General features: G+C 38.2%; 1 protein-coding gene across 1 annotated transcript; it reads left to right on the forward strand.

The window, feature by feature from the left end:
- The first annotated feature begins 525 nt into the window (after positions 1-525).
- Positions 526-1089, forward strand: LOC110688770 (protein FAR1-RELATED SEQUENCE 5-like). The gene has a single exon (XM_021865534.1). The coding sequence runs from the start codon at positions 526-528 to the stop codon at positions 1087-1089; it is 564 nt and encodes a 187-aa protein (XP_021721226.1).
- The last annotated feature ends 12054 nt before the right edge of the window (positions 1090-13143 follow it).

Below are 13143 nucleotides of genomic sequence, written 5' to 3' on the forward strand. Positions count from 1 at the left end.
TCTGAGGAAGTAGAAGAGGAGGAAGGAGGTGAATATGGAGGTGCAGGGGCAGGAAGTTCTACTTTCATAACCCCGAAGAAGAACCCCGTACTAGTTAGCACAGTATTTGGTGTGGAAGAGGAAGTACCAGCCCCGAGTGTGGGTATGGTATTTGGTAGTTGGAATGAGGTTGATAGTTATTTTTGGAGTTATGCTAGGCAAAAGGGGTTTGGTATAGTGAGGGCTGCTGCTGGGTTTGGCAAGGTGAAGAGTGATTTGGGGGATGGAACGTTTTGTAAGAAGAAGAGGAATGCTAAGTGGACGTGTGACTGCTACGGAAGACCCTCCAGGAAGCGTAAAGTGGATTTACTTAAGGAAGGGTTGTTGCATGATGAGGAAACAGTTGTGAAACGGAAGACGAAAAAGTGTGGGTGTGAGGTCGAGTTGTATGCTAGTGTTGATGAGGGAGGGAATTAGGTTATTCGTAGGGTACACTTAAAACACAAAGGTCACATAGTCACACCGGGAAAGTCAAAGGATGTAACAATGTTTAGGAAGCATGAGTTGGTGTCTAAAAATGGGGACTTGGTGAACCGTGTGTGTAATGCAAAGAAGTCTAGGGTAAAGGTATCGCAGATGTATAGTTGTTTGGCGAAGGAGAAGAACGGGGTGGATGAAATGTCATTTACCCAGAAAGACTTGGAGAATGCAGTTGCTGAGAAACAAAGACTTGAGCTAACCGAGGGTGATGCCAATGGAATGATAGAGTACTTCAACAAAATGAGTGCAGACAATAAAAAAAATTTCCATCTTTGTAGGTTTGGTAAAGATGGTGCGTTACAAGATGTTGTTTGGGTAGATGCGAGGTGTAGAGCTGCGTATGAAGAGTTTGGAGATGTTGTCTGTTTTGACAGTACATACTTAACGAACAAATTTCACCTTCCTTATGCTTTATTTGTCGGTGTGAATCACCACGGGCAGAGTATACTGTTTGGCTGTGCATTGATCTCTCGGGAGACGGTAGAGACTTACGGTGCTGAGGACATGGCTACATTGCATGGGAGGGAAAGCTCCTACCTCAATCCTGACGGATCAAGATCTGGCTATTAGGAAAGCTGTGCATATAACCATGAGTGACACTTGTCATAGGTGGTGCATTTGGCACATCCTTCAAAAGTTTTGGAAGTACGTGGGTAAGCATGAGCAATATGATGTTGTGAAGGATGAGTTTGAGAATATCATATACGGTAGTTTAGATGGAGAAGAATTTGTAGCTCGTTGGATAGATGCAGTGGAGTATTATGAAGTACAAGAAAACAGTTGGCTTGAAGGTAAGGTTAATCAGCTTTATGTGATTTGTTTGTTTTTACTGCTTTGGTATATGGTTGTTGGTTGCTAAAGCTGATCTACCCTTAAGCTTGCTTGGTTACTGCACTTGCATTATGGGTGATTGTGCGTGCAGCATGGTAGTAGCAATTTTAGTGTTGTGGTGTTGCATGCATTTGTTTTATTATGTACCACTGTATGTGTTGGATGCATTTTAATAAATCAGGTGGCATTTATTTTGTACCACTAAGGTGGAAGATGCTATTATCCATTATTAACATTACTGATTTCCTCTTTGGAAATGATGCATGCAGGTCTATTTGAGGAAAGGGAGATGTGGATCCCAACATATTTGAAAAATTTGTTCTGGGCGGGGATGAAAACAACACAGCGTTCGGAAAGCTTCAATCATTTTTTCAAAGGTTATGTTGACAAGAACACAACCTTGTCTGAGTTTGTGCTTCGCTATTATGATGCTATGACCATAAAGGCTGAGTCGAAAGAGTTGATGACTCCAATACGACCCGCTACGTGAGGCATTTAAAGACGGTCTTCCCTACGGAGGAGGTGTTCCAGAAGTGCTATACAAACGCAAAATTCAAAGAAGTTCAGCGGGAGTGCACCAAGGTGTTGTATGTGCGATGTCTAGATCAAATTGAAATTAGAGATAGTGTGATTGAGTTTGTAATGGAGGACCGTATTTGGATCAAGCCTAAGAATGCAAAGAAAGAGTCTGTGACAAAGGTTCGGAGATGCTATAGGCTTTTGTTTGATAGAACCACATATGAAGCAACTTGTGACTGTAAACACTTTGAGTGTCATGGAATCATTTGTCGACATCTGATTTTGGCCTATGACCTTAGTGGTGTGGGAATTGTTCCTGAGAAATACATTCTTCGTCGTTGGAGAAAGGATGTTCAACGGAAACACACACGTGTAAAAGTAGCTTATCATGATCCACTTAAAACTGAAGAGGTGAGGCAGTATCACAAACTTATGGGGACTTGTGAACCAATTTTCTCGAAGGCGTCTGCATGTATTGAGGCCGTTCAGGATGTGGCAGAAATGCTGCAACTCATGGACCTGAGAGTGGATGAAGTGTTGGCAATGGTTGCCAAAAAGCAGGAAGAGGCAGCTAAGGCCAATGCAGATGATGTTCCTGCAGAAGGTGCTTAAGGTATTGTTGGGACTCCTTCTTCTGTGGCGCAGAACAAGCTACCTCATCCCACAACCACGCCAGTGACGGTTGGTTCCGATCTGCCAAACACCTCAACTCCAGTAAGTGGTTTCCAAGGCAGTTGTGAAGCATCTGCCTCGGGGATGATTAAAGATCCACCATTACCGAAGAAGAAAGCTCACCATACTACAAATTCGCGGTACCCATCATGCACAGAAAAAAAAAAGGCAAACAAAAAGCTGCTAGGGCCAAAAATGCTGCCAAGAAGCAAGCTACCCAAACCCAAACCAGTGTATACAAATGAGGGATTTGGATGGTTCTGTTGGTTACTTTACTGCTGTTAGGGGCAGAAACTCTGGTGGGGGGGGTGTTAGCTAGTCTACTTGGTTTTACTTCTGGTACAGGAAGGTTTAATCCGAATTAGAGTCATGTAATCTGTATTCATTACCAAGTGGTACATATTGAACACATATTAATGTACCATTTGTTGAGATAAAGCAGGAGTGCTTGCTAGTGACAATAACATTGCACTAAATTTACGTCGTATTTGACATTTGCAGACACAATTCTTTTGTTACATTATTTTTGTTGTTGCTATTTTTACTGTTTTCTTTTAACTTTCATGGTGATTAGATTAGATGAAGTAAGCTACCTAACATGGATTTAATAGGAGCTCATCTGTTAGTTCAAAGTCAGCATGGAACAACGTACTTAGTTCCAAGTTAATGGCAGAACAGGACATTTAAAATGGTACATTTATAGAGAGTTTATTGTGCCACTGGAATTAAAAGAGTACATAAAATTAATAAAACTACATGGAAAGCATCAGAAAGCAAATGCAAGAACAAGCAGGAATCAGTCGTCGTTCAACCCAAAATCATGGTATCCTTCCCACGTATCCACGTATGGGTCATTGTAATCAAGCGCATGTCCGTCCCAAAACTCCCCGGAATCCGGATTGACCTTGTTATAGTACCTTAGCTTCGCCGCATTTAACATATTGACATACCACTGTGGGTAGTCATCATAGTCAAAGGGCTCCCTAATGATGAGATCCAAGTGTTGCATCTCATCGTAGCCATTTTCAGCCAACATCTTGCTCCTAAAATACATGCATTGCTCCTCGCTCGAATGGTTCATTTCATAAGGATCCTCGTGAGAGAAATTCATCCACTCTACAGTGACATGAACCTCGCCTTTGTCATAGTCGGACGTGAAATCATGGCCAAGTAGTAGAAGACAATACTTCTCACCTTCCTTATAGTGGTTGTTGAGCATGTCCTCCATAGTTGCATCCCAATCATAGTAACTCATAAAGAGTTCCCAAAACCGAAGCTAATGCCTGTAGTACCACGAAGATCGCACACAATCTATCATTGTTTCATAGAAATGTTTGAGGTTAACACTAATCGCAATCTTGTGAGCATTCACAAGGTAGTGCATGAAACAATACGCCTCTTTGCGAAAGTCTCCGGGACCTCCTATTTTAAATGGCGTGAGGAATGGGTACTCGAGGTGGAAATCAATCCCTGTAATGGGATTTTGAAGCCCACCGCGAGCTATCGTTGCCGATTGGTGCGACCACATAATTTCTTTACCTCTTTAGGGGAGGTAAAAGTCTCGAATGACGTCGTTTGCATCGTGATGACCATTGTTTTTCATGTACTCCAGACGCTTCATAAGTCCCCTTAGGGTCTTATGAGTAGCCACTTTCTTGTCATCACTCAATCCCTTTGCAACAAACACTATCTTGCTCCCACTTCTCCCCATTTGTGTTTTATTTTTTTCTGAAAATATTGTATGCACTGAATTAGCTAGGCAAGTATGAACTAGTTCCTCTGCCACCGTTTCTTATAGTGCTAAAGCCTCAATAAATTACCCTCCAACTACTTTGTGAAATAAAACAATTTATATAATTCCCAGTGAAAGACTAAATGTGCCACTAGTTTAGATAAATAATAAACTGGTACATATAACTATATTTTCTCATATAATAGTGTACCACTGCATTCCACTCACTGACCTCACAATAAGTAGTTATTTTTTTATGCAAGAGTGTAATTCTGAAGGAGTTAGTTGGATAATAACTGCAAAAAATAACTCCCCTACTGCCGTAATTAAAGTCGCAAAGTCAAAAGGGGTAAAAGATTTGATACAAAATTTTACAGTAGTACATTATAATCCCTTTAGTCTCCATATTGTGTAAAGTAGTACATAAGCTTTCATATATTATACCAATAGCTGGGTACTTGTGTTTGTTATGACAAGACATCTCTGTCCCCTAGTGCTGATAGCTGAACCCCCTACGAGCTGGGATGGGTAAAAAATAAATGCATACGATTTAATGACTCATGGTGATTTGGCTACGAAAAATCCAGGTTACAATGGTACAAAATTATGCTATATCGTGCCACTTCTGTATTAAAGGTGTAAAACATATATTTTTTATACCACTAAGAACGAAAATGGTAGAAATTGCAGGCCCTTTGGGTAGTGACTGTGCTTAAAATTGTGAAATTCACAAAAAAATCTTGATTATTGCATGGTTTGGAAGTTTATTTAGTAGATATTATGGAGTTACAAGTCATTGGTGGTTTGGTTGAGGGTGCAGTTACGTCTACCTTAAACCGAAACACATACGAATCGGATTCACTATCTTATCCTTGTATTGAGTTACTTTGTAACACAACATACACTTCCATCAACCCTTGTTTAGGTAGTTATTTAGTTAGTACTCACTCTATGTTTATCGCTTATCGGAATCCAATTTATAGTGCTTCACTGTTCTACCATATTTCTAAAAACATGTTTAGGGACTATAAGGTCTCTTAATAATACCCTAAACATGTTATATTCACCCTAATCTCAATGACCCTAACCATAACCACTTAAGAAGTGGTAGATTTACCGGTCAATATTGTACCATTTTGGACGATATGGTACACCGATATTTTATTAGGGTACCATTAAGAGGGCGACACGTCTAGGGTATCACTTGATGACTTATTGTACTACTGCCATATTAATGGTGTAAAACATATGATTTCTGTACTACTAAGTAACAAAATTGTAGAAATTGCAGGCCCTTTGGGTAGTGACTTAGTGTGCTTAAAATTGTGAAACTCACAAAAAAAAAGCTTGATTATTGCATGGTTTGGAGGTTTATTTAGTAGATATTATGGCGTTAAAAGTCATTGGTGGTTTTGTTGAGGGTGGAGTTACGTCTACCTAAAATCGAAACACATACGAATCGGATTCACTATCTTATCCTTGTATTGAGTTACTTTGTAACACAACATACACTTCCATCAACCCTTGTTTAGGTAGTTATTTAGTTAGTACTCACTCTATGTTTATCGCTTATCGGAATCCAATTTATAGTGCTTCACTGTTCTACCATATTCCTAAAAACATGTTTAGGGACTATAAGGTCTCTTAATAATACCCTAAACATGTTATATTCACCCTAATCTCAATGACCCTAACCATAACCACTTAAGCAGTGGTACATTTACCGGTCAATATTGTACCATGTGGACGATATGGTGTTTATGGTATAAAAGTTCTGACTTAATGTACCATACTATGGAAATGTCCACTTAATGGTACATATGAAAGGGATAAATGTCCCCCACTATATTTGCCGTAGTGAATGGTAACAGTCAAAATTGAGCTTGGTAAATTTAGGGTCCCGGTAAAAATCAGGCGCGAAAGAACAACAACTTTCCCGCTCTTTGTGGTATTGATCATTTACCCCTATATATATACTTCTTCCTTCTTCCATGGTAAATCCCTGTCACACATGACCCTTAATTTCTAGCTCCGACCATTCCCTTTTCATAACACCATCTCACTTCAGAAGCTTGCAAAGTGGTACTCCACAAACTATGTCAACAATGTCATCAGCCTCTTTGGGGAGTCGTATAATTTGTCGACCCTGTGCATCTGCCGACATCTCATGGATCTCTACAAAAATCTACAACTGCTTCGGGGAAGATGCTACCCTCGTCGAATTCCGCATTTCGATGTCCGAAATGAATCCGAAAAGGCCGTATTATAAATGTCGGCACTGCGGTTACTGGGAATGGGCTGTTGATTCCGACCTTGTCAAGGACGGACCACCGAACAACATCGGGGGCGTAGTTCATAGGGTGGAGGTGTTGGAGCACCAAAACATAAACATCGTTAAGATCGGTCTTACAATTTTAATAATTGCAGTGTTATTGTATTTCATATCATAATTCAAGTAATTTGGGTAGTATGCTAATGCAAATGGAAATGGTGTACCAAGTTATGTAAGAAGAATGAAGTACTCTATCTACTGTTATTGTTTACAAATTAATGTACCAAGTTATTGTACTCTGTTTTAAGTTCATTAAGCAACGAATAACATTGTTCTGTTTTCAAGGATTAATATTGTTCTGTTATGTTATTAATTTGTTATTTGTATTTTACTTTATCAAATAAATCATACATAAGTCCAAGTTGTTTATTAGATATTGACAAATGTACCATTTCTTACGATTAGGAACCTCAGTTGTCCTTTTAATTATCCCCATAAACTATAACACCATTTTCATCTATAAAATTCATTGAAAGGATAAATGGTACATTATTCACAAATGTATGTGCCATCTTGGAATTGGGGACATTAAATGGTAGGTTCCTAATTGTGACATAGATTGGCGCGAAACATTTGGAGTTGACGGGTTGCGTTTAATCGTCACCCCATGATCTTATAACTAAGTCCTCCTACTATTTATTCAACTTCCTCCTCCCACTATTTATTCAACTTCCATTCCCCTCTCCATTTCATTAACCTGTCTTAGAAAATCTCTTTCTCCGAATCCCTTTCTCTCACTCTACCCTATAGTTCTCAGAAATCAACCTTTCCATAATATTAACCTCTTTATTTTTTCCAAAAATGGTGAAACAAAACAAAGGAAAGCAGCCAATGGAACAATCACAAATAGATCAACCCAAATACTCAGAGCTTGAGTTCCTTAAAATGAAGGAGGAGATGTTAACAGAGCAATTAAACCACCATGAATTCATATGCAAGAGCTTGAAGGTTCAGTTGAATGATGTTTCAGCTGCCATTGCTAACATTAACAAGGAAAGGGCAAAAACTAATGTTGCACAGAGCACAAGTGTGAACAAAAGTCCACTAAGGTTGGGGGCTAGGAGGAGACCCACCAAGGGAGCAAATTCGGCAGCTATGAAGAGGGTGTCTGGTGTAGGAGGGGAAGCAGCTGGTACTGGAAGAGGAACCACAGATGCTGGTGGACCAAATGGGCAAGATGGGGGAGTAGTCCAACCACTGGTGCAGGTCGTGGCACCAGAAAGGCCCAGGCGGAGGCATAGGCAGGTAAGGCAAAGGAGTCCCGAAAGCCCCAAGGATGTTGCTCCATATGCGCCGTACCATGTCTGTGATAGGTGGTCTCCAGAGGTTTCCCACACGAACTCCGGTGCATACGGACACTCGGCTTCAACCATTGAAAAACTCAACTGACGGGTTAACTAATCTACGCCAATTATTTATATATTTTTTTTATATCTGATTTCAATGGTTTACTCTTTTTATTAACTAGTTGGTTGGACCGCGCGCGATGCGCGCGCACCACTTTGTTAATCAAATTTCAGATGTTAATTAAGAAATAATTTTAAAATACATTTGGATCATTTAGTAACTACACAAATGTTCTAAGCAATATTATTAAAAAAAACTCATCTCTTGCATACAAAACTAAGAATTGAACATATCATCTTATTTCACTTAACCCAATATTTTGGGCTTATTATTCTAACAACACAAATACATTAAAAATCAGCACTTAATTGTAATGTTACATCAAATACTATAGGATTTCCATGGATATAATTTACAATAGCGCCTTCATTAAGTTGGACTTCATAATAGTCAATTACAGCAGCAACTCCATTCTTGATAAAACATTGGATAATTTTGTCATCATGTCTCTTAATTTTTAATTGAGCATCAAACCGAGTATTGTAAAGTTTACAATAACATTGGTTGATTTCGGAAACGAACCAAAGTGTGCTTTAGAAAAATCCAATGGAACATTCTGCATCAATTCAAACATTAATTAATATTATAATGAAAAAACTGTAATTTATAATAAAGATTCACTATCTAAATCAAATTAAAAGAAGAACCATACAATAATCTCGTCTGAATGATATGCCTTAGAAAACACAAATTTAAAAAACAATCCTTCCCATTATGTTGTAATGTCATTCAACCAAGCATGTGTTTCGGCTACTATTTCTCGAGACCCTCTCTCAAAAGGCCTACGACCACGCCTTGTAGAACTGCTGCCACCTCTATTCACCATTTTTCTCTAGCTATTTATGTACAAAATCACAATTGCTCCTTGGAATATATATACACAAAGAATTCAAACACAAGTAAAAAAATGCACTTAATGTCATTAAAAATTTCAATTTTCTTCATTGACTTCAAATCTAAATATAAATTACCTATAACTCTTTTACTAATTAACTTTTGTTACCAAAAACGTTTTCATTCATAACCTTTTCCAATACATATACAAATTATAATGTCTGCCATGTAAAACTAAACAAATGCTAATCTAAAGTAAAATGCTAATAACGTAGCATTAAGTAAAAATATTGGGATACTCTATTCTAATTTTGTGTTTGCATTTACACGACAAATGCATTTAAAAACCACCCGAAGTCCAAATATATTTCACATTGGTTCATTTGTACAGATGGTTTGTAATTAATATTATTATTTGTACAAATAAGTCAATGATTTAGATAACAAATATGCCATAAATTTGACTGGTATTGTAGTCTTACATTTATAAAAAGTTTGTGTTACTTTATCTATCCAAAAAAAAAGGTACATGGATTTTAATTTTAGTTAACTATAGTCCTATCACTAGTTTCACATTAGTATATCATACATACGAAATAATTATTATCATTAAAGTTTAAGATAGATTCAACTATGTAATAATTTCTATGTGGAAAGAGATATATAGTTGTATGTATGTGATTTGGTTTGTGTAATTTTGCATGTTTATATTTGTCATCGCTAGTTTAATATGGTGGTTTAATGCTTTGCCGATGCATTTAGATTTACAGCGTATCCCTGATGAATTCAACAACATTTTATGTGATGGCTCTAATGGTGTTTACCTGCAAGTGCATGGTCACTCTACAATTTGGCAGACTACTATGGCAGACTACAAAAAGGAAAATCATAATTTAGAATGAAAACTAAAAAATCAAAAAGAAAATAATAAGCAGAAGGGCAGGGACGCAAATTTACTGTTCATAAGGATTTTCACCCAAAAAATAGGCATAAATTAAGGGCAGAACCGGTAAGTTACTATTCATAAGGAAAAGCAAAAAAAATGCTACCTTCACCCCTTGAATTTGGCTTTTAAGGGTTATGGATTGGCTTAGTTAGATGTTGTCTGGTTTAATATGTTTGAAGATGAAGACTTTGTTTAATCATGCTGCTTATGAACACTTAATTTAGTTTTGTCTTCTGTTTTTAAAACTAATTCACAGTTTGGAACGGTGTACTGTAATTATATCACATGTGATTAACTGTGATGGAGGTAATTATTTTGAACACTTTGTTTAGTTTTGGCTTCTGTTTTTTTCTCTTAGTTTTATCTATTTTCAATTACATTATTTGTACCATCTGGAACAAAAACCATGCCTATGCCTTTTTCAAAGTACCATTTGTATTATTAGTGGTGCATATTACCTATTTATTTGAACCTTTAAAAAAATTTGCTACGAGGGTAACTAAATGGTACATTGACCTTTACAAAATGTACCACTAAACTAATACGCACCCTTTACCCACACGTAGGTTAATTTATTTAAGTAGGTAATATTTGGTGGTACAATAAAACCTATTTACTTGGTCAATGGTACATATATATACCATGTTCTTCTAGTTAGTGCTTAGCCTAGTCCTGCACCTAGTGACGCTACTGTAGTAGGTTTACCACATGGTAAATGGCATATTCCATTTTGAAAATTACATTTCCCCTCCCACAGAACTGAACTAGTCGAATACTACCTCCAAAGGGGTCCAACCGATTCGCTAAAGTAATTAATTCTCTTCTTTCCTCTCCATCTTCTTCCAACCTTTCTTCACAACAATGGAAAACTTTCATCCACTTCCTGTTTCATTTGTTCAGGTCGTACCCCAACCACATTTCCCCATAATGTACTTCCAGAAATCTGAGAGGGAATACAACGAAGTGAACTTAAATCTCGTTAATTATTTCAAGACAACTGACCACTTAGTAAGTGGTTCTTTCCACCCTATCCAAAATTTGAGGGCACGGCTTCTACAAGGAATGAGCTCCCCAACTCAATTCATGCTTCTCGGAGACGGGAGCCTTGTTCTCGTCCATTTACCCCTAGTAGAGGATTTAGTGGGCTGCTACAACGAAGGAGCAGTTGTATTGATATTTTGGCTGCTCCAAGCCTTCTATTCCTCTTCTTCGATGCGCATGATACCCTATGTATTGGCTGAAGCAATTGATTTGGAGCCCCTTCTGAACATACTCGAGGTACCCATATATGCCTTCCCTATGATGTGGCGTAATATATTTGTTGGGTCATACACGGATACGCTCCATGTACTGAAGGTCGTCGACGGACATACCCACATGAGGCTTAATATATCGGGTTACACGATTAAGCCAAAGGTCCACCAAATTCTGCCTATCAGAAAGAGATACCATCATGTCAGTTACACAGGAGAGTATCTGGCCTCAAGCCGTAGCCAGGAGACTACCATACAGATTGGATCGTTCGCTTTATGTTGGAATGCCAGAGGATGCACAGGCCTTCGTTTGTTCGTAACTTTACAACCCTGCATCAGCATTATAACCCAATTTTACTAATCATATTGGAAGCTCGTGTAGGCAACCACTACGCAAAGAACGAGCTGTTGGGTGATATCCCAGGTGACTATGAAGTCGAGGCAGCTGGTCCGGACAACAACCCAGGGGGAGTTTTGGTGTTCTAGAGGACAGTGGCACTTACTGCTAAGTTCTCGTACACATCAACAAGGTAGAGGGAATGGTTTTGGATGTCGTTTTTCAACTATGTCCTGTATTTGCTTCACATAGTTCGTACAACTTATTTCTTTAAACTAATTACGTTGTTTTTAAGTGTTATTAATAAAAATATTTTTTAATTTGAAGCCTCCACCACCAACATGGACTTACATCCCACCCCATTGTAGGCGTCGCTCGAAGTGCGCCAACGTTAAAAGCATGTGTGAATATGCTTGGCACTCATAGAAAGTGGGAATTGACATAATACGATTAGGGACAAGGAAAGTAGGGAGCCGCCAACAAGTTTTTAAGGAACTTGTAAACCGTTCACGGATCATAAAAGGCAACCACGATTAAGGGACAACGATAGGCAACAACGATTGACCCGTGAAGGTTACACCCCATTCATAATCCATGAGATTACTAACTCCATATGGCTCGGAACCACGAAAGGAGGATCGGGGATGATGGTACGAAGTGAGTCATGGAGTCACATTCGCCCGTATTGGCCTCTACTCGATTCTTATAGTGAAAAATGATTCCTGCGATCTCAAAGGCATACAAACAAAATATTCAATTCGCTCCAAACTATTATTATGCTAAAATGGTTTAATATTAATGCAACACATTATTCTAAAATATTTGTGATCACTTGATTAAACAACAAGACTAAAAAGGAACCTAAACCGGTTGTCCAAATTATCTTATTAGGCGTGATTTTCAATTACATATTCCCTTTAAACATGCAATATAATGATCATAAATATAATAGAATAACATCAATATTGGAAGCAATTTAACAATAATTCCAACAATACAAAATCGTTAGAAAAATAATAGAAATAAAAGGAACATAATTCTTACTTTGATTCTGTTTGTTTGCAACTACAAAATAATAAACGACTTAGTAACTTCAAGGAAATAATAATAAAATAATAATTAAATTAAATTAAATTAAGTAAAGTAAAGTTGATTTGGGGCCAAACCCTCAAACAGTTCTACCTTTCACGCCTTGGCTTAAGGAAGAACCACGAGTAAAGTATGGACTCCTTGGAGTGCTTGAATAAGGAATTTTAAAAGAAGAAGGGTAGGCTAGTGTTTAGGCTAGAACATAGAAGTGAGAAAAAACTAGAGAATTCTTGATGCCCCGTACATCAGAAATGAGGGGGTATTTATAGAAAAAATGTGCTGAGGGAACACACGAAACCCTAAAATGATAAAAACCCTATAAAAGTATCCCGCGACATGGCAAACTGTAGCGTGACACGGGAAAGCCCACCGTCAGAAGGGAAACATTCTCGTGACACGGTGCAAATTTTGTGTGATGCGGGAAATATTTAGTAAACGGGGGAGAAAACGCGTTAAGGGTTTACACGGAAAGGACACGGAAATTCCCGTGTCACAGCAGGTTTCCCGTGTCACAGCAGGTTTCCCGTGTCACAGGAAATCCCACCGTCAGACGGGAAATTTTCCCGTGACACGGTGGACAGCTGCCATGGCGCGGGAATTTTCAGTCCTCTTTTCCGTCTAAATTCATTTTTAACCTTAATTTCGTTAAGCATTTTAAGTGCTGATTGATAA

This window comes from Chenopodium quinoa, unplaced genomic scaffold (assembly GCF_001683475.1).
Source record: "Chenopodium quinoa cultivar QQ74 unplaced genomic scaffold, ASM168347v1, whole genome shotgun sequence".
Taxonomy (NCBI): Eukaryota; Viridiplantae; Streptophyta; class Magnoliopsida; order Caryophyllales; family Amaranthaceae; genus Chenopodium; species Chenopodium quinoa.